This window comes from Epinephelus moara, chromosome 1 (genome assembly GCF_006386435.1).
Source record: "Epinephelus moara isolate mb chromosome 1, YSFRI_EMoa_1.0, whole genome shotgun sequence".
Classification (NCBI taxonomy): Eukaryota; Metazoa; Chordata; class Actinopteri; order Perciformes; family Serranidae; genus Epinephelus; species Epinephelus moara.
Genome location: NC_065506.1, coordinates 39,767,232 through 39,792,271, shown reverse-complemented (window position 1 = coordinate 39,792,271; position 25,040 = coordinate 39,767,232). Strand labels below are relative to the sequence as shown.

Here is a 25,040-nt window from a genome sequence, read left to right as displayed (position 1 = left end):
GCGGGAGTCCAGCCGGAGGGTTTTCACCAGGTGATGCTGTCCAAACCCGACTGACTGCGGATCCGCGAAACACGAATGGATCCCTATTTAAGACGGAGCTGGAAAAGGCTGTTTCACTTATTATCTTTGTATTTTATCCTAATTTATCAAGGTGAGTCACCTGCACGCACGCGACTCTGAGCAGCTGGTTATACAGCACATAAAGTAAGATGTGATTTCTACATGAAAGTGAAGAAAACTCCTAAATGTTGTTCCATTTCTTTCTGTAATATAAATTAGGAAATCTAATTTACTGTCCACATGTGCAGCTGTTCTCACCTGTCTTAATCTGGATTTACTTTTAAAGTGTAGTTGGACTATTTTTACTGGAGACACATTGACTTTCATAATTATTATTGATTTCAGCGCATCTGTCCAGAGGTGTTGACAGAGAGAACCTTTCTAACTGGAATCAATATAATAAGTGAGTTATTTTATATATTTTAACAGAAAAGTGTTATTATTTTATAATTTTAAAATGTTTTTAGTTTGGTGTTATTTGCATCATCATTTGCATATTTTTCTTATGTATATAAGTGTGTTAGATACATATGTTACATATGTTTATTATTATTACCCAAATTTAGGACTCATTATAATTAAAATAATAATGTTATTGTTGTGTATGGCTGAAATGATGAAATGGTGGTTGATTATTCAATAAGTCATTGACAGCATTACTTTGCAACACCTTTTTCCGCAGCTTATTCAATTAATGATTTAACTAATTTGATAAGCAAAATTGGCCAGATTTATTGATTGTTTCTCCTCAAATGTGAATACTTGCTGTGCTTTTATTCTTTAAAATAAGGGAGAAAAAGTAAAATATTTTTATTTTTCAGTCATCTCTGATAATATTGGCTATTTTGGTGTTTAGACAAATATATTAATTTAAATATGGGAATTTAGATTTTGTGAGGAGCTTTTTTTCTCCACTATTTTTGACACTTTATGGACCATCTGATTAATCAATTGATTTAAAAAATAATCTGCAGATTAAATTGACTAATTTCAGCCCTAGTTGTAACTTTGATTCAGATGTCAGAGGTGTTTGATGGAGCAGGGAGTGTTTGTTTGATTGATTGGCAGATTTTTTTATTTTTTGGTTGTTTGGTTTTTTGATGGTTTGGATGGTTCCTGGTCGGTGGTGGGTTTGTGGTGTCAGGGGGAAAGCTGCAGCAGGAACAAACCTCTCCTTGTTCTCTCTGTCCCAGCAGCGGGAGCAGCAGGATAAAGCAGCAGAAATGGGACACCGCTTCCCAGGGAGGGCAGGTAGGCAGCTACATTGATCATTGATGCTGATGGAGCTGCTTCAGGCGGCTAACACGCACAGCCGGAGATCACCAAAAAATCTGCAACGCTCGCACCAAAACACAGCCGGAGTAAAGAAAAGAAAAGATCAAACCACCACCTGAAGGACTTAGGTCAAATAATTTATGGTGCTCAAGGATTTCCAGCATAAACTTCCAATATTGTCACTTTGTGTTTATTGACTGACAAAGTAGATGCACAATAAAATATATATATACATTTTGAATATACACAGGGATGTTAATTTATAAATAAACATTACATACAGTATATATGGGATAGTGTAGTTATAAATGCAGGAGGTCAACATTTTTGTATAATAGAGTTAAGAAAGTGGAGCTATTATCTCAGAGATTACTCCAATTTAATTTTCATTCAATTACAAAAATGTCATCGACAATGTTTTTGTGGTTTTATTGTGGTATTTTAGTGATATGGTTTTATTTTTATTGTAAAAATTCACACTAGTTGAGTCCAAACTGCCAAACAAAACATTTATTTCCATACAAAAAACGTACAAATTTCACATGAGATCCGGCTGAGACTGAACCCAGATGACATACAAGATATAAACTGATAACGACATTGTTCCCTGCTGATGTGCACTTCAGCATGTAAGAGAAATTGCTCCTCTGTGACATTTGTTCCTCAGGAACAGACATGTGAGGGAGTCCCAGCAGGAATATACAGTGGCTTTTCTGTTGTCTCACTCGTCCGCTATCAGAGCCTCCATCAGTCTGAATGTGGTCGCTCCTTTTGTCCGGCTTCCCTTTGGCTCAGAGAGGCGTGAGAATGCGGTCCAAACTATAGAGGGTTAGCAAACGAACAAAGCAATTAGTAGCACAGGTCGCAGGTCACAGGTATAGAGAGCAGATCTATATCATGTCAGAGCTCTGTCATGTGTGTCGACACTGCTGAATATTTACGTTTGACCTGCTTAGTATTGATATCTCCTGATACTAATCAGTGATTAATAATTCATAGTCACACACCCCTCACAGCCCCACCACCCTTCACCTTTGCCATCTGCTTTGTTCGTCCTCTTTGCGATGAAAGCCTTGGTTTAAGAGCTCAGGTATCCAGGGAGACTCAAAGTGTAGAAATGTTTGACTGGTGGTTTCTGAATGCGAGTATTTTTAACCTGTACATATTTCTGTTCAATATCTAGAAATAGCCATACCAAAATATTCCAGATATTCAGTGAGTTTTATTCCAAGACAGATTTTAAAAGCTAATCTTTTATCTTCAGCAGCTCTGTGTGGTGAACTAAGGGAGAATTCACATTGTAGTTCAGCAAACTACTCGCTAAATATCCCCTCAAACAACAACGATCATTCAAAATGGGAAAACACTGGGGGAGAGGCGATGGAGGCGAGGGTGGGGTGGTCGACCTGGATGGGAACGCTGTGTTGAAAGTCACAGAGGAGTCATTAATGAAGGCTGGATGACAGCTCTTTTCTCTCCAGCCTCTTCTTTTCCCAGCGCTGCCTTGGTTCCTCACCAGTCTGGACTCTGGTTTGGCAACAACTCGCGTAATTCTGGGAGGAATTTTTGCCCCAACAAAACACAGAATTGTAAAAGCCGTGGGTGTCTTACACTTTAATCAAACCTTTATTAATCCGTCACCCGAGAGCCGAGCTTGTTTTTCCAGATTTGCTTGATTTTATATTAAACTTGTAGAATTAATTAAAAAGAATCAGACTACGTTACAAGGACTTAACTTTGATTTGCTGAAAATGCCTCCTCTTTGCCAAACGGTGCCAAGGCCCAATATGAAAATGATCAGATTTAATATATTTGGTTGGAAGAGGCTCTGAAACATTGCATGGAAGGATCAGGTTATGGTTACAAGTGTTGCATGAAATACCTGCTGATACATTTTCTCTCCTTGAAGGACCTCCAGACAGCAGCTGCTGTGTTAGAAACCAACACGTCTTCCTCCAGTCCTTCACTGGACAGCCGGACTGCTGCGTCCAACCTGACGTCCTCCAGCACAGAGTCAGAGAGGACACTGACCTCGTCATGGACCCTCACCTCTGACCAATCATCTGCAACCACAGCACCATCTAGTCCAACACCGTCTAGAGCAGTATCATCCAGCCAATCCACAGGCAGCACAACACAAACCAGCCAATCACCAACCAGCACAGTACCATCCAGCCAATTGCCAGGCAGTCCAACACCATCCATCCCATCGACAACTGCCACAGCATCAGCGGGCCAATCACCAATTGGCAGGACACAAACCAGCCAATCACCAACGGCCATAGCATCAGCCAGCCAATCACCAACCACCGCACCATCAACCATTCAATCACCAGTCAACACAGCACAAACCAGCCAATCACCAACCAGCGTAACACCATCCAGCCAATTAACAACCACTACAGCATCAGCCAGCCAATCAACAGGCAGCATAACACCATCTAGCCAATCGCCAACCAGCACAACACCATCCAGCCAATCATCAACAAAATTACGACCAGTCAGCCAATCTCCAACCTCCAAAACACCAGCCAACCAATCACCATCAAGCACAACTGCAGCCAGAAAAACATTAAGCAGCACAACAGTCAGCCAAACACCAACCAACAAAGTGCCAGCTAGTCAATCACCAGTCAGCAATCCACCAGTCAGAACCTTATCTGACCATTCAGCAGGCATTACTACAACACCTAGCCAATCATCATCCAACCAAACACCATTAAGCCAATCAACGCATGGCTCCAAAACATCAAACCAGACCCCCCTCACCTCAACATCACAACAATCACCAACCACTTCAACATCAGCTGATCGATCCATTAACAGCCCAAAAACATCACACCATGTATCATCCAGCATAACGTCACATAACCAATCACCGTCAAAATCAACACCATCTGACCAATCACTCACCTCCTCAGTGTCAGCAAACCAATCATCACCTACAGTCAGCAGAGAGGAGCGTCCAGTGAACATGTCACTGCTCGCCAGGCAGGCGAAGGAAGCCCTGAGGTCATCGATTCGTAGGATTCAAGGTAAATTTATAATATGGAAAATTCAAACTTATAGCCGCTATGTTGTATCATTCTTTAAAATACTGTTATGGCAGAAGTGTTTATATAACACCTGGTGAAAACTGGTGCAGACTGTGTGTTGCAACCAGCTCTGCAATTCTCAGTATCCCCAGTTCAGATCTATGGAGAGAAGCTTTACTGCTGTCTGTGTTCTGGCTAAAATGGTCCAAAGTTGATGCTATTATTGAAGCACCATAAAAGTTGCAATGTACCTTTAAATCAAGCAACAAATGAGCCATCTATTTCACTTCCCCATCTCAGAGTGAACAAGGAGAAATAGCTTTTATCTGATTAATCGACACCACACCCCGCCACCCCCCGGCCGCCCCTCACTAACCCTTGTATGTTACCTGTGCTCGTGTGTGACGTGACTGGCTGCACAGATGAGCTGTAAGCCCACCAAGCAGATGTTGCTACTGCAGGATGAGGGGCCATCGTTTGGTGTTTGGTGGTGCGTTCAGTGACTGGAACATTTGTTGAGGCCCCACACAACTCCATATGAGTGCTGACAGATGGTTTCCTTAAAGTTGAGACCTGCAGATACTCAGAGTTGGTCATCTATTACAGTGGTTCTTAGCATGTATATTTCTGCTCTATAAATGTATCATCTTATCCATTATTTCTTACTTTTTTACCTGTGAAATATAAATGATTAGAAACCAGAAGTCCTGCACACTTTGAGTCATTTTAACTCGATTTAGTCAGAATGTTTGAATCAGCAGAAATTTATCAGATAAGATTCTGATGAAATAATGATGAAACTGGTGAAATTTGTATCAGTGAAACCACCTGAAAAGGGAAGATTGTTTCTTGTTGGAGGCATCACTGTCCTGAGTTTTTTCCCCCAGGTTTCCGGTCTGATGAGCAGCAGTGTAATTGTTTATTTGTTTGTTGTCTCTCAGCAGGGCCATGTGCGTTTCCCTGCCTGAATGGAGGACAGTGCATTCAGTCAGAGTCATGTGACTGCAGCTTGTATCAGGCCACTGGACACAGATGTCAGACAGGTAAACTACACACCTGAACCTATTTGAGTCACTTTAAAAGTTTTAAATGAGAACCATAATCATAATCAGCCATTATATTATAATGAACTACATAAATGTGGGATTATTTGAAATTATTATTTGAACAGTTGAGTGACTAGTGATTAAATTGAAGTAAATTTATTAAGTGATGGGAAGTCCTTTCATCATCAGTTCTTTTCTCCTCCATCTGCCCAGTTCCAAACCCTGGCTTTGAGAGGGAGATGACGTGTCGCACGTGGGGTCAGTACAACTTTGAGACCTTTGACGGCCTCTACTACCACTTCCCCGGTCGATGCACGTACACTCTGCTGAGGGACTGTGAGGAAACCACCCAGGCCGGCATCGTCGTCCAGGTTAGTTCAGACTCAGCAGGACGAAATAAATCCTCCCGACTAGAGGCTGCCCAGAAGGTCTCGGTTCGACGCCTGCTTCTAGTCGAGGAAAGTTTGGACTCGGTGGCGTCCTGCTCTAAAACACACTCTCCTTTCTGACTTCTGCGAGGTTCAGTCTCAGCCCGAGGAAAAGATTTGCTCCGAAGATTAGTGAAAGCTATCTGGTTATTAGAGTCAATTACCATTAAATACTGCAATTACCCACTATGCCTTGAAAGCATCTGCAACAGACCGAGACTTTGTTTCCCTGAAAAGGCAGCAGATACCGAATCTGTGTATGGGAAAACCAAACCAAGCAGGGAACCTAGAGAGATCCAAACGATTATTGATAGTGCATTAATACCAGTATTAATTATAAGGAGCATCTAATAAACAAAAAGAACATATTAAACTGCGATGCTGCAAATCTAACAACCTGAACATGTTAGAAGAAGGTGACATTACATTTTGTTTTGTCGTAGACAAGGCCATGCTTCACTCAAGAGTGCCTTAAACTGACAAACTCTGTGTGTGTGTGTGTGTGTGTGTGTGTGTGTGTTACTTTTAAGGTCAAGTTTCAGTGTTTTAATCAGTCTTTTTTGGGAGAGCTGGGGCTGAAATAGTTGAAAAAGTTATTTCTGTCTTTTCGTCATTTGTGCAGTGACTGGTGTACTGTTAGCTGGCCTACATATGGGAAAAGACATTACAGAGTGGCATGTTTAAAATAAAACTTCCTGTTGATTTAAATCAAACGCAAAATCTAATTAAAACAAAGAAAGAAAATGAAATAAATTCATGCAACTAGACAAACATCTTAAGTTTAAGTTCTATGTTAACATGTGTAAATGAAAAGACCAAAACTAAACATGCGTTAGTCCGCCTCTTAACACTTAACACTTTGTCTGTGTCCCTTTTAAAACGCACCACAAATACAAACATACATTTACAGAAAAGGCTCAGTGGTTGTGGTTTTCTAAAACAGCTGGTCACTGTACTTTTTAAGCAAATGTTACTCAAACAGGAAGAAGCAGTTCATTTGTTGGGGACTATTTTCAGCAGCGGATTAATCCATATCTGGTGCTCTATGGCACAGAGGAAGAAGCTGTATCAGGCATCAATATGTACACAGCACTTGTAAGACACATTCATTATTGGCTTTGGTCTTTTAATTTGATTTTTTGACAGTAAGAAAAACATATAATATAATATTGCCAATCTTAACCTTTTATTGCTCTACTAAGCAGCAAATTAAAATGACAAAATAGGCTTAATTTTCAGTTCCTGGTTCTAGTTACTGACAAATTTGTGAGCTTTTCTTTATAAATAACGATTGATCATACGATTCTCTGACAGCTGAAAAAGATTCAATTGTTTTCTGGCACGTTAAAAGTTGTTGTTCAGCAGCCCTCTGTCAAATCTCAGATGTCAGAATGTACTTGAATGCAGCACCAGGGATAGCTCTCTGTGATTATAACACTCTTAACCAAGAATCAAGTCTTTGTTAATTTTCATGGTGAACTGAAATGAATCTGCATGGAAGTTAAGAAAACAATTAAAAAGACTTTGTTGTTATGTCAGATTGTAGTTAATGGAGGGAAAACAAAAAAAACACTAGTATGATTTCTTAAATGGTGTAATGCATATTTTATCATTGCATGTTGCTGTTTGCAGGTCCACAATGACCCAGGCTGCAGCTCTGCTCCCTACACCTGCCAACGATCTGTCAGTCTCTTCCTCCCGTGGGAGGGTGAAGTTCGGCTGCACGCCACCAATGTGACCTTCAAGGGCCAAAGGTCTGCAGTATAGCACAACTGAACGTCTTCTTATATGTTATATTTTTTATCTATTTATGATTCTATGATCTATTTCTATTTCTGCTCTCTCTCACTTTTAGGAAGTCTTTGAATCAGGATTTATTATTTATTGTAGTTTGTTTGAGTGTATTTATTTTACATTAATGGAATATACTCTAAAGATATATAAATATATATATATATATATAAATATAGTAAATTTTAAAAAGATTAATGCCATATATCAGTCAGTATGAGATCTTTACAGAAGAGAAGGTTGTGTCTGTTCTCACAGTTTCTCTGTCTGTAGTTTGCAGCTGCCTCATCACATCCACGACCTGCAGCTGGAGCAGATCTCCCAGTACGTTCTGGTGACGCAGCAGCACGGCTTCACGTTGGCGTGGGAGGGACGCAGCGGCTCTGTCTACATCAAACTCAGCCCAGAGTTTGTGGGCAGAACCTGCGGCATGTGTGGGAACTTCAACGCAGACGTCCAGGACGACCTGAAGACGAGTTATGGTACGATTCTTTTGTCATTTGTGACATGATAACCTACTGGGCAGCGAAATGCAGTCTGAACGTGCAGGTTAGAATGGTGCAGTGGCGAAAGTATTCATATCCTTTACTTAAGTAAAAGTACTAATGCCACACTGTAGAAAATACTCTGTTACAAGTAAAAGTCCTGCATTAAAAATGGTTTCTTAATCTGTAAAGTAACTAAAGCTGTCAGATAAGTACAAAGTTCCCTCTGAGATGTCGTGGTGTGGAAGTAGAGAGTGGCATGAAAACAAAAGAGTCAATTAAAGTACAAGTACCTCAAATATGTACCCAGTATTTGAGTAAATGTACTCAGTTACATGCCACCACTGTTAGTTTCATTTCATTTCATTTATTCCTTTTGACCCCTCCCCGGGGTATAAGGGGCAGACAACAAAAAATAACATTAACAAATCAGGACAGGCGGCAGCCAATGCACAGCAAAATAAATAAAACAGAATTTGTTTACATACATACAAGTCAAAGCAAATCAAGAGAAACTATTCAAGATTTTCTTTAAAAGTTTCAACAAATTTGACAAGACCTTTACTTTTCGAGATGACATTAACTTTTGAAACTTATAAATATTTGGATTTGCTCTATAGAACTGTCCGACCAACTCTCTTCTCTCTTTATCAAAAAAAGAACACACAAGTACATAATGATATTCGTCTCCTCGATTGCCAGTCAAACAAAGAGTACATTTCCGGGGGACATTTTCACGATCATACCTGCGCTCAGAGATAGGTAACTTATGATTTCCACACCGAAACTTAGACAAACAAACTCTTTCGGCAGGTCTTAACATAATCAGATAAGGTTCAAAAGTGAAATCAGTTTTAAACAATTTATAACTATCACATAAAGGGTTACTTTGTAATTTCTCATGCCATCTCTGTAGTTCCATATCAGATAATCTACGTTCAATCATTAATTTTAAATATTTAGGGTTCATCCGTCCAGCGTCATGCCATAAGTACGATAAACCACAATCATCAAGAATATTTTTAACTTTGGAAATCCATTTACACTGAAAAATATTGTCATCATACAAAGTCTTGAAAACAATAAACACAGTCAAAGAGATTTTTGCTGTATTATGACTAATTAAATGTACCCAAAAGTTAATCATTCTCATGTTTACCTTTAAATCTAAACTATTTCGACCAAACTCTCCATAAATAATACAATTTGCTGTGCGTTTATTAACATTAAGTAAACGTTTCAAGAAAGATCTGTGAAGCATTTCAATTTGGTCAAGTTTATGAAATCCCCAGACTTCACTTCCATATAAAAGAATAGGCACTATAAGCTGGTCAAATAACTCACATTGTATATCAACAGGTAACTGTAATCTAGTAACTCTGTTTTCCAAGGAGAATAAAGCTCTTTTAGCTAGTTTAACTTGCTTAGCTATTGCTTTATCAAATCGTCCATTAAAATTAAATAACGTTCCAAGATAGTCATACTCAAAAGTAACTTCTAATTTATCTGAACCAAACTTAAATTCTGGGAGTATCCGTAATTTCCCCCTAGAGAAAATAACAACCTTTGTTTTGTCTGTGTTGACAGTTAAATACCAGTTTTTACAATAAGAAGCAACTGCATTTAATGCGGCCTGTAATTCTGAAGGAGTCTCTGCCAGTACAATCGTATCATCCGCGTAAAGCAGGACATATAATTTCAAATATATCCCTATTTCACCATTCATCACATTGCGGCATTCAGTTGAAAAAAGTTGAAGTCCGTTGTACCATTGACTCACATATTTTTCAAAGTCATTTAAATATAGTGCAAACAATAGTGGTGATAAATTATCCCCCTGACGCACTCCTACATTACATACAAATTGTTCAGATAAATCATAACCAGCTCTAACACAAGATTTGGCATTCTCATAAATATTATGTATCACATTTAATACTCTTCCGTTTATACCAAGTGCAACTAATTTAAACCATAGTGATGACCTATCTACCAAATCAAACGCTTTTTTATAATCAACAAAAGCACAATACAGTCTTTTTTTCTTATACAAGTACCATTCAACCAGTGAGTGAAGAACAAAAATATGGTCAAGGGTTGAAAAGCCTTTCCTAAACCCTGCCTGCTCTTCTCCAAGAATTCTTTCAGACTCTATATAAGCAGTTAGTCTGTAATTTATTACAGCCGTAAAAAGCTTACCAATACAACTAAGTAAAGTAATACCTCTGTAATTTTCAGGATCATCTACTGGTCCCTTGTTTTTGTATAATGGTTTTATCACTCCTAAACACCAGTCAGTGGGGACTATACCTGTTATCAGTACCAAATTAAAGAATTTTACTAAAATGTTCAGCATTTCCAAAGGGGAGTTCTTTATATATTCATTTATAACTTCATCGATACCATTTGCTTTTTTATTTTTTTATTTTTTTTCCATTTGCTGTATTTCTTCCAAAGTAAACAAATCATTTATGTATTCATTTGTAGGAGAGGTGACTTGTCTGAGGTCAAATTGCTGGTCTTCTGGTGTACAATTATCACTCGATTTTTGGCTGAGTTTCTTAAAATATTCAGCAAAGGTTTCTATAGATACATTTCCTAATCTTCCAGATGGTTTACCTGCATTTAGAATAGACCAATATTCATTACTATTAGATTTCTTAAGTGTACGAAGTTTCCTATGTAAAGAATCATAGAACTGCCTTGAACATTTCCTTATGATGGATTTATACTTTCTAGCTATACATTTTATTTCAACTTTACATTGAGCAGAGCGGTTAAATTTAAATATATTCATGGATTTAAAATATTTTCTACGGGCCTCAACACATTCAGCATTAAACCAGGGTTTTCTCTTCTGTAGTTTTTTTGACGTTCTACCAAATTTGTACAGATCCTGACCATATGCCTTACATAAACCCAAACTTTTAGCAGGATCTACCATAATGTCACATATACCTTTACTAATGTTATTTATTTCAACCAGATTTGTATTGGAAATATTAATCGCATCAATCATTGAATCATACATTTTTATAACTTCTAAATTAAAGGATTCTTGGTATGTGGCTTTTAGCTCAGATTTCCATCGGTGTTTAAACATTAAATGGGCCATGTGTCTATTCTCTTTTTCGGGATCATAATAAGCAGTATCTGTAAGAGTTTCACACTTATGAGTACCCAAGTTATTAGCTCTTATAGTTAAACTAATAGGGCAGTGGACATCTGACAAACATTTGTCCAAGGGATCAACACAAAAATAGATAATCTGTGCTAACAAACAAGCTGACACTATGGCATAGTCAATAACGCTGTTACCATTATAGTTAAAACAGGTGTAACGCCCAATGCCTTTATCAGACCCAAATCTTCCATTTACAATCTTCAACTCTGAACTTTGACATAAGTCAATTAGGCTGTGACCGTTATTATTAGTCATTAAATCTTCACTGACCCTCTGTAGATCCATCAAAGAAAAATCATTTATGTCACTGTTTAAAAGCATTTCGCCATCAAAAGACAGCCCATTTCTAATATTCGTTCCTACGTCACCTACATTTAAAGAGTCACTCAGAGTACCAGTTCTTGAATTGAAATCACCCAACATCACTATTGGTAAACTGTATTTATATTCATAAATGAAATATCTTGGGAAACATTTCCAAAATAGTCCTTGTTGAAAAAAATAGATCCTTCATGTGGCACATAAACTGTTCCCAAGATGAATTCAAACCCAACATTTAACAGCATTTAAACGTACAGTTAGAACCTGTTTCATATTGAAATATAGTCATTTAGGACTCACTTTACTAAGTTATCGCTGTTCAAATCTGACCACAGAGCATGAGAACAGCTCGGCTTGTTTTAGGTTCTCCTGTCACCTGCATCAACCTACATCCTGGTGGATCAGGTTATTATCAGGAAGCACTTAACCACATATAAATCTCAGTGTACACACATCCAGGCAGATTGTAATCTGATCAATCCAACCGTCCCAGGATGTGTTCAGTGACACAATAAACTCTCTAATGGAAAAATGTAGTCAAAGTATAGTACTTTATATTTTAAGATTCACCACAGTTATGAGCTGATTTGTCAGAAAATCAAAACCAGAAGACGGACAATAAGAAAACATTGATTCTATGAAGTTTAATTTTTTGCATTTTAAGGTTGCTGTTCACCAAATCTCAGATTTCATAGACTCCTCTTCAACTCACTTGTGTGTGAAGCAGCGTAATGTTTTACACATTTCCTATGGCAGGATAACAAAAAAAAGAAGTTGTTGAAGCTTCAGATGATGATCTTCAGTAATTAAAATATCAAAAGTAAAAGTAGTCATGATGCAGGAAAGAGACTCCTGGGACTCTTACATATTGTATCATTAGTTTAGAAGTAGCCTGAAAACAAAACACTCAAGAAGAGTACATATACCTGTAATCTGAACTTCTGTATAGTTCTTGAGTTAATACCAAATTTAATTGTGTTCGCCTCACTTCATTTCAACACATCAGGCCTTTTTTAAAAAAACATTTCTGTTTCTCCCAGGTGTGCTGACTCATGAAATAGAAATGTTTGGGAACAGCTGGGTGGAGGCAGAGCCTCATCAGACCCGATGTCCCATGGTGTCCTCTGGCTTCCCTTCACCCTGTGCTGCTGTCGAAGCTCATGTCCTGCTGGTAAGAAGCCTGAGACTGCACTGCTATAACACACAAAAAACCGCAAGCTTCCCTGTTACACAGAAACATCCTCTGACACAATACAGTGAAAAAAATGAATTGAAATATACTGTTACAATGTTGACTGATGAGTGATTGATGTGTTTTGTGGCTGCAGAAAGTGGAGGAGGTGTGTGCAATGCTGCTGGATCCGCCATTTCAGAGCTGCCACGACTTTGTCAGCCCGCTGTCCTACATGGCCAGCTGCTCCAACGACCTCTGCATGTAAGAACACCAGAATGAGATCTGCCTTATATTCTCTCTGTCCCGATGGAGACCTCTGCTGAAACAGTAGGGTTTTACCAAAATCACAAGGGTTATTAATCCATTGTGGACCATAAATATCCACCACATCTTTCATGGGAATCAACCTATTTGTTTAAAAGATTCTGTGATAATTTATGTTATGGTGTGTGCTTGAGATAATTCCTGTATTCAATTGGATATTTCCACCCCAAGGTGGCATTAGAGGAAAGATCAGGGGGTAACCAAAATCATTACACGTCAGGGGACCATGAATATCCATACCGTATTTAATGGAAACCTAACCAGTAGTTGTCATTTGAATTGTGACCAAAAATACATGCTGCAATTAAACACCTGATGCACTTCAGCTGTTTATTTCCTGCTCTTACAGAAGATCACTTTTCCTCATGTCTTTTTTCCTTCACTGACTCAGTTGGAAATCTAAGTCAGGCAGATACAGTAGGCTGCACCATCTCCAGGCTCTGATCCAGCACTTTGTGCTGGGGAAACTGGAGGGAAACGTCAGGGTGCAGAGGGAGAGCTTAAAGGTCCAGTGTGTAGAATTTAGGGGGCTATATTGGCAGATATGATATATAATAAGTGTGTTTTCTATAGTGTAGAATCACCTAAAAATAAGAATCGTCTGTGGAGTCTGTCATGTTGCACTGCTATGTTTCTACAGTAGCCCAGAATCGACATACTAAATACTGACCCCAGATAAGGCCATTCGCTTTTTCATGTTTTAGCATCGGCCACCGTAGCCAGCAATCCCCTGCGACAAGCCGAACAGCGTTGAAAATACATAGATTTTTTTATGGTAAAATGCTTTATACAGTATTTTATCAGTTTAAATCATCAGAACCATTTGTCCTGGAGAAGAAGAGACCTCTGTGGATAATTTAGCTCCTGGTAAAAACTTCCTGAACGTCTAGATCTTAAGTTATCAAAGAAAAAAAATGAGCGTACATAAGCAGGTGCTGGGCTAGTGGCCTTTCTGTGACGAACCGAAAAGTGTTAGAGAAACACTGACTTGTAACGTGAAACTGATTCATTTAGTCAATTAATCGGTTTAAATCTGCAGGTCCGTTTGTTTTGGAGAGGAAGAGACCTCTGCAGATAATTCTGCTCTCAGTAAAAAAAAAAAGCCTGAACAATGAACACTGAAGGAATCGTAACCCAGAGTTAAAGCTTGGCATGTGGGAGAAGTTTCAGCTGGTTGCAATTTGCAGTCCTCACCACTAGATGCCACTAAATCCTACACACTGTTCCTTTAAATGTAGGATTTGAACATCTCAGGCTTTGATGCCTTCAGCAGTCACAGTATTTAGAGGAATGGGCTGGAAGCAACGATAGCCTGCATCCCTTTATTGGGATTGTCTCATTTTTATTTCTTAGTAATTCTTCTTTAATGGTTACAATTATGCCATAATCACATAAAAGCTGTACACACAGGTACTTTATTAAGCAATTTAACATCCTGCACTGGGTATTTTTTCGATCTTGAAAATAGTCCATTCAGGCTGCAGTGTTGAACTCTGCTGTCTATTTTTCACAATTACAGTCATGTAGGGCATGTTTGGGCATCATTCTCCTTTGAACACACCTTTATGAAGCCTTTTGAGGTATGTTTTGATATCTTCAGTCCATGTCTATAAAGACGACAATGAACACTTTTCGTTACTGTCTGGTTCAAAATGATCCCACTCACAGCTTTCTCAGATGTGTCACTGGGTGGCTCGGATCCATGATCCTGAACGTACCCTCCTTCTGTGAGTAATATTAGCTCCGCTAGTCTGTTACTGTTAACTCAGAGTAATGTAGAACAGAGACTGATGAAAAAGACAAAACAGTTTACCGTGTTCAGACACAAATGTACCTAATCACATGACTCACTTTGACCGATACAGCCACACTACAACAAACTCTTTCAGCTTCAGCTCTCCATTTAGAGCCTAGTTGGGAGACTTACTCATTAACTATGATGAGGTCGCAGCTGGTGGGTAGTTATTTGTTGGAGCTGCACAGTCTGATCAGGTCAGCGTACCTGGCTCCAGTGGCCACACCTCTCCTGGCTCCACTCAAAGAGTCCTTCTCTGTTTGTTACTCTGTTGAAGGTCGGGTCCCAACGGTGATGTGGTATGCCAGGTGTTCAGTGAGTACGCCCGGGCCTGTGCCCATGCTGACCACCCACTGCACGACTGGAGGCAGCGCATTCCTCAGTGTGGTACGTTTTTTACTTCAGTGATGCCAATAATGACCGTAGAGCCCATCCTCTGGTGTAACACTGCTTCAACGAAAATAGCACAAATTCTAACATTTAAGTCCATTTTATATATAAAAAGTTCATGTGTAATAGGGCTGGCAGGACATTAGATTTTCACTACACAATTATCATGGACAAAACAGTTCCTGATAATGATATTATTGATATTGTAGCAATATCTATAGAAAATCTGAAAAAAAATGCTGTCAATCAAATCCATCCTTAACTTTGTTGTTTGTGCATTTTGTCTGTTTTTTGACAAATGACTAACACTCAAACTATGAGTATAGAGAGGTGGAAAGACAGTCTGTAACCATAACTGTACAAAGCCCAAAAAAAGGAGTAATTACACTTAATGGATAGTGAAAAAGCAACCAGATGGTGCTGAAGGAGGGAGACAAGGTGAGAATGGAAAGAAACTGAAATGATTAAAGAGCCACTGGAGTTTTTATGCCGAATCTTGATTCAAATTTGATCAGCCTTGCCCAGTCTGACAGTTTGACTGCAGTTCATGAGCAGTGATTGACATGAGTGACAGCTGCAGTTAGTAACTCTTATGTTATGCACTGGTGAATTACATGAAAAGTCGATATAAAGACATGATTAGATGCAAATTTCTGCCAGGCGGCGCATTGGATGCAACGTGAATGATGCAAAATACGCAAATTAAGCAGCACAAATGAAGCAAGTAGCGTGATTCTGCGTCATACACTTACTTATGAGAGTAGAAAAATCTGAACTTTAGCTACCAATTTACGCCGCGATAGCCAATCAGCATTGAGATCCTACAGGGACAGATGACCCAGAGGACGTACTGTCGGAAGTTCATTCATCAATTCAGCAATTACATGTGCGTTTGACCCGAGTCAACACAAAATATTCTAGCATTCAAACTTGCGCGAGTAACGTGATGCGAAAATTCATATCTTGTTTGGTGTGAACACAACATTAGAGGACGGAAGCTATGTGACGCCTTCCAACATGTGAAGCCAAAGTAGAGACACAATTAGATGCGAGTTCCCGCTGAGCGGCGTGATGCGTATTTATGAACATACCCAAAGCATAGTTTAGTTTTTAGTTTTAATTGTCAACATGCACAAATTGTTTCATCTAGGTTATTGCCTGTCAGATCTCAGCTGGTGAACAATATGAAGTACAAATTTAACATTGCAGACTTACAGACAAAAACATCACAGTTTGCTGTACTTTAAATCAAGTCAACAGATAAACAGGACTTATCGTGGACAGGCTAATGCATTAACAGCAATTCCACTGGTGTCTACAGACGCCAGCATAAATTTCACTTCACTAGTTGTGTCAGAGGTTTTAATGATAAGTTTAAGGCTGTCGTTTGAGGCGTTATCTCCAGAGACAGCAGGTGCTCTGATTTTAAAGATATCCACCGCCCCTGTCTAATTTGGACACTGGATGGTCAATCCAGTAGAAAGTATTACGTTTCTGACATCTATGTTGTGTTTAATTTTTGCGACCAGCGAAGCAGTGTCCCCTTGGTCTGCAGTACAGGGAATGCATCAGCTGCTGCCCGGAGACCTGCAACCTGGAGCGAACATGCATCGACAGCAAGCTGGCCTGCCTGGATGGATGCTACTGTCCTGATGGTGAGTTTCTATTTTAGTGTCTATTCCCCCTGAAAGACTTCCTGCAGATACAACTTACTTACAGTTTCCGTCATGTCTTTCAACCTTAACATAAACCCCCTTTTCATGACTTTTCTTCTGCATCCTTCAATTAACATCTTAGCTTCTATTGTAAAAAAGGCATGACAGAAAAATCCTGTATCTTCAATTGTATCTGTATTCTGATATGTCTTCAGTTTAGGATGATGTGAAACAATAGTCCTCTGTGTGTTTCCCATCTGTCTGTCTCTGCTGTTGTTTCTCCTTAGGTCTGATCTACGAGGACGGAAGCTGTGTGACACCTTCTGACTGTCCCTGCGAGTACCACGGCATGTTTTATCCATCTGGTCAGACGCTGCAGGAGGAATGCAACAACTGGTGAGCAGTGTTTAACAACTGTAGGCGAGGAGAACCAGCTCCATGCCTTTTACAGTATTCAAATAACATATCTGTTTTCCCTAATAACGGTCTTTCACTCCCTCTGGATCTTGCATGAACCCTAGATGGACACACATGAGACTGTGTTCCATTACATGTCACTGTCATGTATAAAAACAACCGCAGGATATTGTTCTTTGGACTCCATGCAGTCCTTTTAATCTTCTCAGATCTGACCACCTGGACTCGGTGTGTCCAGTTTCTATCAGTGATCCCGCTGATTAGCTCAGCCTTTCATGTCCTCCACCTGTGGACGTCTCTGCTTTCTGTTTCAGCACATGCGTGGGTGGAGTGTGGAACTGCACTGACTACAGCTGCCCAGGTTTGTGCCGTCTCTCTGTGGCAGGTTACATTTTTACTCTAACTGTAGTGCAGGTCACAATGAATGAAACACTGTGATGGAGGGTGGTTATTTTATCACAAACCAAAGATGCTCTCAACAAGTCATCAAGACATAGGATGCCTCCTAGTTAGGGAGCAAGGCAAGGAATCGGAAGGGAACAAGAAAGGAAGAGCCTTTGTAGCAAAGGTCAAGCAAGGGAAATGTCGAGAAGAAAGTCTCTAAGGGTTCCTAGTTAGGTAAGAAGGCAAGGAAGAAGGAGGAGGCTTTATAGTTACGAAGGAAAAAAGAAGCAAGAGTCATAATATAGCGTTTGAAGGCAGACTTTTCCTAGTATAGAGCAAGAAAGGAGGAAGGAGAAAACATCATAATAAAGGGAAATGAAAGAGATAGTTTCCTATTAAAGGAACCAGGAGGAAAAAGAGCTCCTTTAATATGGTGCAAAGACATAGGGTTCATAGGGAGCAAGGCAATGAAGGATGAGCTCAGGCAAGGAATGCCAAGGCATCCTAGTTCAAGAGGAAGAAAGAAGACGGATTTTTACTGGAGGTTTCTTGTCAGGGTGTAAGAATAAAGGAAGCTTCCTAGGAAAAGGAAGCATTCAAGATAGGGGCCAAGTGAAGGAACGAGAGGGCATTTTAGTTAGGGAGCAAGAAGGGAGGACGCTCCCTAGTTATCGACGAAAGAATGAGGAAGCGTTTTATTTAGAGAGAATGAAAAGACCAAGCTTCTTAATTAGGCGGCATTCACACCGAACGCGGAGTTACGAAATTGGCACTCCTCCCATTCATTTCAATGTGGGGCTGCAACGCCTGTCTACTCAGGTGTATCTTTAGCTGGCTGGGCAAGTAAACAAAAAGAAGGTAGCTTTCTGGGTAGGGAGCGAAGAAGGAAGCCATGCAGGAGATGGGCAGCAAGGACTCACTTCCATACTTCATACATTAACCGATGTTAAAGATGTAGACCTTCAGGCTTAGACCCAGGAAATCAAAACAGTTATAGGAGCTTTCATTGGTTGCTGTTGAAGTGTTAGTTGAACAGCGTGTCTGCCATGTAACTACAGACTGCGGTTGAAAGTTTTCCTTGGCTGAATTAACTCTCTATCTCTCTGCAGGCGAGTGCTCGGTGACTGGAGATATGTATTTCCAATCCTTTGACGGGCGGATCTACACCTTCCCTGCAACATGTCAGTACGTCCTTGCCAAAAGTCACAACTCAGGGAAGTTCACAGTCACCATCCAGAACGCCCCCTGTGGAGCCGTGAGTGACGTTTAATGTACTCTTGTTTAGCGTCTTGTTTAGTTCTTTTCTTTTTCTGCTTTTCAAACAAACATCTTGGAAAAAACTCTTGCACAACTCTTCCACTTTAACCTCTGCAATCTGCCTCTGCAAGTGTTCTGCTGTCTCGGCTTACAGGTTTATGCAATTTGTCTGTCATGTAGATCATATGATAATTTAAGTGCTCAATAATCCCTGCTGAGTCCAGGTCAGTTTTGTTCAAGAGCCATGCTGCGACTCAGAGAAATGAATGCCTCAAGGAAACGTCATCGATCAAACCAGGGGAGATAATGAACATGAAAAGCAACAAAGACTGAGAGCTTCTTCTCCCCTCCCTTCTCTCCAAGCCTTCAATTTCCCAGCAGCCTTTGAGCAGCTCAGCAAACAGGAGGCGATGGAGGGGAGGAGGCGAGATATAAGATGTCCCACTCATCAGAGCAGAGGCCCGAGACCTCTAACAGCCAACTGAACAGGATTACCTTATCTGGCCTGACTGACAGAGCTGTGGACGGCTTTGTAGTGAGGAGGGAGGTGAAGAGAGGCACTGGATGGGGTGGGGGACTTGGACAGAGAGAAGGTTATGCGAAAACAGGAGGTGAATGATGGGAAGAGTAAAAGGAGGAGGGCGGGGGGGTGCTAAAACCTTTCGGCTGTGGGGCTCTGCCACTTATGAAAGAGACGATTCATAGAGGCAGATCGCTTACTGTCAGCGACGTGCAGGCTTCCTTACTTTAAAAATATCAGAGCAACTGATGCAAACTTATGTATTTAAGTACAGTTTAGAAGTTCTCGTGAGTTCCTTTACCAGGTTTTAAATTCAAAATGCACAATGTGGTCACATAATATGATGCACAACCTTTTTTGGCCTTCTTGTCCTGATAGAAGTTGGCCGAATGATGGCAGTCTGTCAGTGGTTAGTCTGAAACTTCTTGACAGCTGCTGGCCGGATTGTGAACAGTTTTGGTATGCGTTAACTTTTTGTAAAACTCTGTCCAGGGTGAAGATTTTCAGAAACTCTGCATTCAGTGTAGACAGGGAAAACTGAGTTTTTGTCCTGTAACATCAGAGTGAGCGCCAGCATCTCCTTTGTGAAGCACTACAGCTGAGATGGCATTTTGTTTAGTGGCGGGTGTGACCAAAATAGTTCTGGTTCTTACATTGCTAACAGGACTTTTTACATGTTAACACATAAACGTTAAGCTACTCTTCCTCTATAAGGGGAAATAGATGCGTCAGAAAGTGCCACAGACATCAGTGCTCCAGGTAGCCTTCTGGTAATAGCTCTTTATCAGGCTGCCGATTGGCCAACATCTCCTTCTTCTTCTTCTTTGCTTGGCTTTACGGTTATAGTACCCCATAGTGAGATACCTTACTCATGTTATCAGAGAACTGGGGTTATCTTTGTAACCTAAAGTTATATCACTGCCTGTGGGTTTGGAATGCACTTGGCAGTGCTTCATAAGGCGATGCAGCAGGTAGCTTTCGTCACCGTTAATTCTCTGGTGTATCTGTTCCTTTAAAATCAAATTTTTCCACATCCCTAATAATAATAGAGAACTGCCAAATCACATTTTGTGTTGTGTGTTGTAATGCACATTGCAGCCTCTAGAGGTCGCCAGTGGGGGTTTTCACTTTTTTATCAGGTCGAATACAAGACTTTAATTTTATTTTTTTTAATTCTATGCATTTAAATATGTTTCTATCACCACAACAATTAAAAGCACTTTTACAGTTCTTTCTTTCCTCCTCATGTTCTCCTCACTCTCACCGTTATCTCCCTCTAATTGTGTGTCCTGTTGTGCATTTGAATTATTGCTGCTCTTTGGGGTAAAGCCAACATGCTTTATCGAGCCATCTTGTCTCAACTGCAGAATTTGGACGGGGCCTGCATCCAATCAGTTAACCTGGTTATTGACGAGGATCCAAGAACGGAGATTACACTGAGCCACGTTGGCGAGGTCTTCATGGCCGGACAGTACCGCATCTCCCTGCCCTATTCTGACGGTAACTTCCTCACCTTTTATCACCTTCCAACATTGTTCACACTCAGCGCCAGACTTCTTTCAGGCCTCTGCACGTCATGGCAGAGACGGATTGAATGACAGCTGAGCTATTGAACAGAAATGTTCCCAATACTTTACTGGGTTAGCTCCTGCATTGTGTTGTGCAAAATGCCTTCCCTCTGAGTATTACGCTCTTTTCACACCACTGTTTTCATGAGTGCTGCATTCTGCTGATGGAGTTAACAGCCTTTTGTGTGTTTTGTGATAAACTGTGAGAATGATCTGATATTTTTGTACCTTAAGGAGTAAAAACAACACTTACAACACTTTGTTCTGTTACAATTAGGTACTGACAAAGTACTTTGTATTGCTGACTCCATTTGATTGTCCTTCTTGTCATACAATCAATCAACCAGCCCTTCTTTATGAAGAACTTTTTATGTACAACTGAAAAACAAAGTGCGAACAATGAATTACAGATGCAAAGAAAAACAAGAAGTTTAATCTTTAAGTACAAACCTTAACAGAGACAAAACTAGTGCTTGATTAAATGATTAGTCAATTATTCGACTGATTTCTCAGTAGAATATTCACTCTTCCGATAGTAAATCTTTTAAGCATTTATCAACATTCCGAGGGTTTCTTTGTTATATCTCACAGTGTATCACACAAACAAATGGAAAAAAGATATTTGAAGACATCACTTTGGGTTCTGGGAAATTTTTATAGGACTGGATAAATAAGATTTTAATTATATTACACAAATTGTGTGAGTATTTGTTTACAGATGTTTTTTTTTTTTTAATACTTTTATTTATGAACATTTTCTATGTTTAACAACAAAATAAATAGAAAAAAAGAAGAAAAATAAAGAAGAAAAATACAAATGAGGTCATGGGATGTTTACAAAGACACAACAAATTTTCCTAATTTAAAGTAAGGGTTTCATATATGGTACATATGATAATCATGTGATATCTCTCTCATTGGCAAAATAAATACGCCATTTTCTCCACGTTTTTTATCCCAAGTCTTTCTGAAGTCATATAGAGTAGGTCATTTGTTTCAGTAGATGTAATTGTTTAACAGTATTAATTAAAAGGCTAGCAGTGGGGCAGTTTTTCTGGAGCCAGTATTTTTTGATGGCCTTTTTACTTGCTGCCAGCAGGATCTTTAGTAGATATGTATCATCTTTACTTTGTCCATCAGGGATGTCTAAGAAAAAGGGATGTGAATGTTTTACTAAAACTAAAACCCAAAGTTTTGTAATGATTGTTGCTACTTCCTCCCAGAAAGTCTGGATAGAAGGTTAAGACCAGAAAATATGGGCATGGTCAACCATGATTCCTTCACATTCCCTCCAGCAGCACAGCCGGGTGCCGGTTTGTTTAGACTTCTGTTTGAACGTGATGAAAAAGCTAATCAGGTTTTTCCAGCACAAGTCTCTCCAGGTCTGGAAGTGTAGATGTTCGCCTTTTTTGGATTCTTTGTTCAGTGTGGAGGCATGAAAGAGAAGTATCACAAATTCAATGTAACATGTAGTTAGTAATTGATAAACACATGGTCATTTTGCAGGTTAAGTATTCTTTTAACACGAAGTTAAAAAGCTTCACTAATGAGTGTGCCCAATAGTGAAATTAAACCCCTGGAGGTCAGCAAACAGGTGCCTATGTGGAGTTATTGACCACTATAAGTGCCATGGAGTAATGTTTTATGAGCAGTTCCCCATTTTGTTTGTATCATGTGCTCGGGCATGAGTACGCAGGTGATGAAATACACAGTCGTAGTACTGTTGGCAGTGCACCCAGAGACGTAGCAATGTCTGAGCAAAAAGCAAGGAAGAAGATTGGAATAAGGATGTAAACAATGCAAATTTAGAAAATATATTTAAAAAATTGGCAAGTGTCTTAAGGACTAGTGAATGCACAATACTTTGTTAACTCAATCAGGATAAATTGTAGGTATGTAGCAGCTCTTTTGAAATGTGTTATTTCATTTGAAAGCATATAGAAGTACTTTATGGTAAATGTTTCTCTTTTGCTCTTAAGTTGTTTTTGTATATTTGTATAAGAGATGTTTGTTTTGTAAAACAGTGGAATCCTATCCTATAATCCCACGTGGGCTTGCCAGATGTTTGGCACGACACAGAAATAAGAACTAAACTAAAACCATTTAAACTTAACTCCATCTACCACCAGCTGAAAGCCTTAATCTCCTCCTCCCACATCTCCACAGACCTCTTCCACATCCAGGAGCTGTCGTCCATGTTCCTCCAGGTGAAGACGGCGTTCGGCCTGCGCCTGCAGTACAGCTGGAAGGAGTTTCGCCTCTACCTGCAGGCCGAGGAGCTGTGGAAGGACGACACGGTGGGCCTGTGCGGCACCTTCAACGGCAACATTCAAGATGACTTCCTGTAAGTGTGCGCCGGCCGACCCTTGACCCCTCCCGCGCCCTCCGTTAACCCCCCCTCTGATGATAAAAAGAGAGAGCATACTCCTGTTTCAGAGGCAGAGAGGGAGGTGATGGTGAAGTGCTCTCTCTCTCACACTCTCCCCTCTGTAATGCACACTGGCTCTGCGGCTCGGCATCAAAAGCCTCGCTCTCTGATCAGCTCTTTTAGGCGGGCCAGATGAGTGCCCAACTGGACACGCCACTTCAACAAGGAATTTACTGTTAGTGGAATAGGGGCTCCACTGTACCGTATCGTAATGGCCGACCATAAAGGCCGGATGTTGTCTAACAGCTGTAAATGGATATACATCACAGTAGGTGACTGAAGTGGTCGTATGCTGCTAGAAAGAAAACTGGGCCTCACTTTGCCTCAAGCTCTGAAGAAAAGACTCTGCTGTCAAAATGATGACTTGCAGAATCTGTGTGGGTTTTTTTTTTAAATTTTGTTTAACAAACCTTAAAGCGACAGTGGTTGTCGTTCCTCCCAGTATCTGTTTCACTGTATGAAAAACAAAATGAGCTGTTTTTATCTTCATGTTGTCGTTAATGTACCTGTGCTCTGGTTATTCTGCAGATCTCCATCAGGTATGATAGAAAGCACTCCTCAGCTGTTTGGAAATGCCTGGAGAGTCTCGTCAGCATGTTCGACCAGCCTGAGCACACCTCAGCTCGACCCCTGTGACACACACCAGCAGGCCGGTTAGTTTCTCTTCTGCCTTCAGCTTTTTCTGTTTCTAAATATTTACTGTGTTAATATCAGGTGAAAAATGTAAAAGCCTGTCAAACTGGGCTGTATAATATAGGATAGGCAAAGTCTGTTTACACTCACCGGCCACTTTATTAGGTACCCCTGTTCAGGTGCTCCTGAACACATGGTAGACATGGTCAAGACGACCTGCTGAAGTTCAAACTGAGCATCAGAATGGAGTAGAAAGGTGATTTAAGTGACTTTGAACGTAGCATGGTTGTTGGTGCCAGGCGGGCTGGTCTGAGTGTTTCACAAACTGTTGATCTACTGGGATTTTCACACACAACCATCTCTAGGGTTTACAGAGGATGGTCCCAAAAAGAGAAAATATCCAGTGAGCAGCAGTTCTCTGGGTGAAAATGCCTTGTTGATGCCAAAGGTCAGAGGAGAATGGCCAGGCTGGTTCAAGATGATAGAAAGGCAACAGTAACTCAAATAACCACTGGTTACAACCAAGGTCTGCAGAAGACCATCTCTGAACCAACAACACGTCCAACCTTGAAGCAGATGGGCTACAGCAGCAGAAGACCACACCAGGTGCCACTCCTGTCAGCTAACAACAGGAAACTGAGGCTACAGTTCACACAGGCTCACCAAAACTGGACAATAGAAGATTGGAAAAACGTTGCCTGGTCTGATGAGTCTGGATTTCTGCTGCCACATTCAGATGGTAGGGTCAGAATTTGGTGTAAACAACATGAAAGCATGGATCCATCCTGCCTTGTATCAACGGTTCAGGCTGCTGGTGGTGGTGTAATGGTGTGGGGGATATTTTCTTGGCACACTTTGGGCCCCTTAGTA

General features: G+C 40.2%; 1 protein-coding gene across 1 annotated transcript in view; it reads left to right on the top strand.

The window, feature by feature from the left end:
- otog (otogelin) overlaps positions 1-25,040 on the top strand; it is a 70,150-nt gene continuing 45,110 nt past the window's right edge. The window contains exons 1-18 of the mRNA XM_050047160.1: positions 1-151; positions 406-463; positions 1,254-1,311; positions 3,245-4,370; positions 5,312-5,413; positions 5,630-5,787; positions 7,477-7,598; positions 7,909-8,117; positions 12,666-12,796; positions 12,954-13,060; positions 15,196-15,305; positions 16,838-16,963; positions 17,251-17,359; positions 17,695-17,741; positions 18,874-19,019; positions 20,909-21,041; positions 23,276-23,453; positions 24,066-24,190. Of these exons, the coding sequence (XP_049903117.1) occupies positions 76-151; positions 406-463; positions 1,254-1,311; positions 3,245-4,370; positions 5,312-5,413; positions 5,630-5,787; positions 7,477-7,598; positions 7,909-8,117; positions 12,666-12,796; positions 12,954-13,060; positions 15,196-15,305; positions 16,838-16,963; positions 17,251-17,359; positions 17,695-17,741; positions 18,874-19,019; positions 20,909-21,041; positions 23,276-23,453; positions 24,066-24,190 (3,121 nt within the window). The 5' untranslated portion in view covers positions 1-75. The remainder of the gene's footprint in view (positions 152-405; positions 464-1,253; positions 1,312-3,244; positions 4,371-5,311; positions 5,414-5,629; positions 5,788-7,476; positions 7,599-7,908; positions 8,118-12,665; positions 12,797-12,953; positions 13,061-15,195; positions 15,306-16,837; positions 16,964-17,250; positions 17,360-17,694; positions 17,742-18,873; positions 19,020-20,908; positions 21,042-23,275; positions 23,454-24,065; positions 24,191-25,040) is intronic.